The sequence below is a fragment of the Prunus mume genome, linkage group LG4 (assembly GCF_029339155.1).
Source record: "Prunus mume cultivar Tortuosa linkage group LG4, ASM2933915v1, whole genome shotgun sequence".
Classification (NCBI taxonomy): Eukaryota; Viridiplantae; Streptophyta; class Magnoliopsida; order Rosales; family Rosaceae; genus Prunus; species Prunus mume.
Genome location: NC_142701.1, coordinates 6830372 through 6836044, shown reverse-complemented (window position 1 = coordinate 6836044; position 5673 = coordinate 6830372). Strand labels below are relative to the sequence as shown.

At 40.1% G+C, this 5673-nt stretch overlaps 1 protein-coding gene across 1 annotated transcript; it reads left to right on the top strand.

Moving 5' to 3' along the window:
* Positions 1-1246: 1246 nt before the first annotated feature.
* Positions 1247-5083, top strand: LOC103328481 (trihelix transcription factor ENAP2). The gene is given in 3 exon segments (XM_008230876.2): positions 1247-1854; positions 1857-2346; positions 4593-5083. Coding segments are annotated over 3 exon segments (930 nt in total). The 5' UTR covers positions 1247-1442; the 3' UTR covers positions 4621-5083.
* Positions 5084-5673: the final 590 nt, after the last annotated feature.

The window sequence follows — 5673 nt, the reverse complement described above, 5'->3', positions numbered from 1 at the left end:
CACCACCTCCCAACATTCTTGATGGTTGAAAGATTTTTTGCCTTGTCCAATTGCACCAAATCACATTTGTGCTTGAATAATTATTAACAAAAAAATAATGGAAATGCAAGACACATTAATAAAATATGGAAAATACAAGAAATATTTAAAATATATTGGAAATGCAAGTAACATAAAAAAAAAAAAAAATTGAAATGCAAGAAACATAAAAAAAAAAATGAAAATGCAATTAACATTACAAAAATATTGGAAATGCAAGACACATTAATAAAATATTGAAAATGCAAGAATTATTTAAAATATATTGGAAATTCAAGAAAATTAAAAAATTAAAAAATTTAGGACATTACATTTAATAAAATGGAAATTACAAATAATTTATCTCATTGTTAAGATTTTCACCGCTTCGAACATTGTCCCTCACTTTTGCTAATACATCTCTCTATTTCCCCAACTCTTTATTCAATATTTTCTACCTACTACTTAATGCCATTTTCGTACGACTAGAACCCGATCTTTCACAAAATTTGGCATGGATTTTTCTCCACATGTGAGAGAATTTAATCTTATTGCCCGTGACCGGACAATGACTAACATGGACCCAACTCTCACTCAAGAGAACATCTTCCATGGTTGCCTACATGCCCCCGGCTTCGATGGAAGATGCCATGAGATGGTGAATAAAAATGAAAATTGGAAGTGATGAAAATTTTGTGTAGAAAGTGAAAAACAATAGAATTTATGAAATTGTATGAGGATTTGGTGTTGAAAGTGAAGAAGAATGGTAGGTATTTGTAGGAAAAAAATTCAGAATTTTTTGATATATATTTTTTTTAAATTCGAATTTTTTCCACTTTATTTTTGGCCCAAAAAGCCCAGCTGTTGGATTGGAAAAAAAAAAGGCATCAGCAACTAGACGCATAACACGTGGCAAGATCTTGTTGGTCTAATCAGCGCGCGGTAATTCAAATTTTTACTAACCAACAGCCTGATGTCACCTCGCCTCGAGCTGTTCCTCCCTTTGGGCTGGCCCAGTCACGTGGGACCCGCGCCTTGCCCGGGCTGTCTTGGCCCGCTGGAACGTGCTGCCTGGGCTCAGGCCCTGTCCTGCCCGGGCTTGGGTTTGTTGCGCGTATTACATTTTGTTGTCCAATGTTGGAGCCGAGCCGAGCCAATGAAACATAATGGCTGGCGTGTTGCAGGCACTAACTAAGTCAAGTCTCCGGCTCGTAACGCAAGCTCGTCGTCGTACGCTCGTATTTTGTCCAATTTGAAACTCACCGTTTTTCTCTCTCACTCTCACTCCCAAACTCAGCCAAAAACCCCAAAACACACAGACGCACACGCATGCACCTCTTCCCAGCCGGCACACAACCGTCGCATTTCAAAACCGACCGCCACACGCACACCGCAGCCAATCAACACCCGCCATCTCACCTCTCATGGACTTCGTCGCCGGCTCTCCTTCACCGGTGACGGCACCCCGGCCCCCCTCCAAAACGGCGTCGGTTCCGGTCCGCGAGGACTGCTGGAGCGAGGACGCGACCTTCACGCTCATAGAGGCCTGGGGAGAGCGCCACCTCAGCCTCAACCGCGGCAACCTCCGTCAAAAGCACTGGGAAGAAGTCGCCGACGCCGTCAACGCCTCGCACGTCACTGCCGACAACCCCAGGTCCCGCCGTACAGACGTCCAGTGTAAGAACCGCGTCGACACCCTCAAGAAGAAGTACAAGATCGAGAAGGCTAGGGTTTCCGACTCCAATGGCGACTACACCAGCCCCTGGCCCTTCTTCTCTCTCCTCGACTCCCTCATCGGCTCCAAATTCCCCAAGCCCTCGCCGCCGCTCCCTGGCCGGTGCCCTCCCTCGCCGCCGCTCCATCTCGCCGGAGCTCTCCCTCGCCGCCGCTGCAGTGGACTTTTCCAGTAGCTCGGAGATCGGCAACAGTCAAACGGCCGGCGCCGGCGTTTTTTCCGGCACCTGGAGACGAACCGGTGTTGAGTCAAAAATTGGATTTCTCGGCGTTTGCGGCGGTAGCTGCGGCAGCGGCGGCGGAGAGCGAAGAGTCCGAGGGGTCGCCGTCGAGGTCGAGCGTGGGAGGGAGTAGGATGAGGGACCGTGATAGGGAGGTTGGTTGTGTGGAATTGGCTATGGCCATAGAGAGGTTTGCGGAGATATACGAGAGAGTAGAGCAGAGGAAACAGAGGCAGATGGTGGAGTTGGAGAAGCAGAGGATGCAATTTGCTAAGGACTTGGAGTACCATAGAATGCAGCTTTTCATGGAAACAACGAAGCATCAGCTTCGAAAGATAAAGCGCGCCAAGCGGTCATCTTCATCCCCTGGTCGGTGAGCCTCTTCCTCTGAAATTTCTGCTCCATCTTTACCATTTTTCACTTTCGCACGATTAACTTGTTTGCCTCTTTATTACAATTTTACAAATAGTTGCATATGGCATTTTATGGTACTGTCTACTTGACTGATGAATGAGATTCGATTGTTCAATTGTTCAATTTTACAAATACTTTTTTATTGTGAGGAAATTTTTACAAATAGTTGCATATGGCATACGGCAAATTCTTTTTTGGTAAGGCTGACTTGAGAACCACAGATTTGAACTTTTCATATGATTTTGTATAGAATCCATGACATTTATAGGTTTTGTCTCTTTCTTATTGTTTATTAAAAACAGGCTGTGATTTATTGATCAGTAGATCATTCTATTGTTTTTATATTGCCTTCTTTGGCTTCCTTCTTCATTTTGGTGTTGAACCATACTATAGGTAAAGAGTATTACGGCATCAAGGGGAAAAGGCTTTGTTTTACTTTTATGGTGGAGAAGTTTAACAAAGAGAACACTGAAAACTTTAGGGTAATTTCCTTAGAAAAAAGAAGAGGGAGAACTCTTACATTGATAAATTAACCATTCACAATTGTCATATTCCTTGTCAAGTCCTATTTTTGTAACATTAAAACTCTTATTCTTAAAAGTAAATTCAAATTAATATAGCAGGACAGAGGCATGATTTAAGTTTTGGAATGAAATGCATTTATGTCCAACCATACCCAGTGTACGTTTGGAGCATAATTTCCTAGACCTACAAGATGAGAAAATGGGGGAAATGAGTCATCAGTTGAGAAAGTCATTTAACATCTTGTGCTCGTTTCCAACTTTGTGAACAAAAGGTCAATTATTCTGGTAGTTAGGTTTGGTGAGCCAATATGCAACCTTGCATGTATAGATAGCTTGGATAAAAATTGTCAAAGAAATGGAAGTATGAGGTAGAACGAGCTACATATTCCAGAGGTAATGAAACTGTCAGCGAAAAGGGTTAAATGAAACAAAGAAAGCTTATTAGTATCCCCAGAAGTTGAGTCCGTAGTAGTTTGCTATAGGTTTGGCCTTCCTATAGTAATAACGTCCGTAATGGTTTGCTATGGGGAAGTGATTGCAATTTCAGTAAGGGTCAGGTAAAATCCTCTCTTTGGAAACTTTAAGATGGCCCACCTTATTTATTTATTTATTTCATTTAATAAAGAGTATCTGCAATGACAAGGAGATGGAGTGTTGCTTGACTTGGTTGAAGGACGAGCAGAACCCACTCTTATATAGTTGATAATGTCATGCAGACAAATCTATTTCGACTGAAATGATTGTCAAAGTAGTCATTGTCTTATCAAATACATGCATGGGTATTAACCTAAAAACTTAAATATTTAATGTCTAGAACAGAACCCTCATATTATCAATAAGATGCTTTAATTAGTGTCACTGTCGTAGTAAGAAGGGATAGTGTGCTTGTAAGTTTGATCTATTTGGGTATTATAAATTGCTTCTTTTATCTTAGTTAAATGTTTAGTGTTCTCGATGTTTTCTTTTCTGCTTTTCCTATAAAATGTTCTTGGTGACAAACTGACAATGGCCAGAAAAGTTTTGGAATTTGATTAAAAGAAGTCAATGTTTATGCAGCATTGATGTAGGGGCTGAATTACGAAAAAATATGCCTGCAGGTTTCATGTCCCAAATATTGATGTTTCATTCAGCGAACGGCAATACAAGAATTGATCAATTAGTCTTGAGTACATTGGTGGGAGGAGGGTAGAGGTAACATTCGTTTGGGATAGGATCATTGATGGTGAAAGCTGGTCTTACTTTTTGTAACTCAAGTAAATAGTAAAGGCATGCGCCCCATAAGGAGCAATATGGTTTAATTTGAATGTGTTAGGCCTAGGGAAGGAAAAAGTAGTTTTGGTTGAAACAGCAAAAATGTAGCCACACTTACTAAGAAATGAATCTTGTGGGTGACATGAAATAAAATTAGTTTTGGATGAACATGTTAGTGCATCACTAATCTCTGTTAGGAATCTTTGTTTCCTGACTGTTAACCAGATGAGCACCAGTCACCCAAAAATGTTAAAAACCTAGGAGAACATATATCTAACAGTCAATTTGATCCATTTTCTCGCAATGCACTTTTTACTGGTAGTGTCTTTGTTACTCGTGTTCTGAATTTTGAAGCAGTTCTTATAATTGCACAAAATTGTAAGGAATATGAGATCCTAACAGTCTTACATTTTTGTTTTTCATGTAACAGACAATTACTTATAGGCGACGAGGTTTGATAGTCACCGGCTAGTGTGATTTGCCTCTTTTTGAAAGGTACAGATCGATTCTAACTTATGGAAGGAAATGCATACGGTTTTACCTTATTTTGGGTACGAGGATTTACTAGAAGTTACTTGGACAGAGAATTAGAAGGAAATGCATATGGTTTTACCTTATTTTGGGTACAAGGATTTACTAGAAGTTACTCGGTAGTGATGAGACAATTGTTGCTTGTAATACCCCCTTCTTGTGAAGTAAATTAGTTGCCTTCTCACTTTTGGGAACCCTGGAAAAGCATATCCGTGATAGAGCCAAGTACATAATCTCTCTGTCTCTGTGTGTGTCTCTCTCTCTCATCATGTATTCTTAATCCGGATAGTCATGAAAAGTATTTATACATAACCAGTGTCATTTTTTTCTTTTTGGTCAAACAGTGTCATTTTTCTTTTTCAATGGAAGTAGCAGTGGAGTTTTTTTTTTGGTCAACTAGCAGTGGAGTTTGAAAAGGTCGGTTTGTCACATCATATTGCACCAACAGTTACTTTATTACGAATCCCACATCATATATTTTTAATTCTACATGTCATTTTTTCCTGCTTTGGAATTCTTAACAACCGTTTTCGGCACAATAAAATTTGTACATTTTTGTATTGTCCCCGAAGAAATTTAAGGATAAGATATGTTCTATTTTTACTATTTCATTCTGGTCCCACCTTTATACTACCTCTCAGCTCGATCCATTCAAAGGGTCCCTTCCTGGCTTAAGTGCGATCTTGGTGCTCTCAACCTCAGACAGCTGGCTGCTGTACAAATGAAAAATTGACTTGGAGGCTAATTTGGTTAAATCGCAGCTGATCTACCTCTGCACTCGAGGTCATAGGTTCGATTATCCTCTCCCACAATATCGCGTGTATAAAAAATAAAAATCATAGCCAATCTACACTTTATGTTTCTCTCTAGTATGACCCCAGAAAAGAAAAAAAAAGTAAAAAAAAAAAAAAGGAGTTTAGCTCTAGTATTAAGCTCAGCATTATTGATTCTTCTTTTGGGCCTTACAACATTTCTTGTTA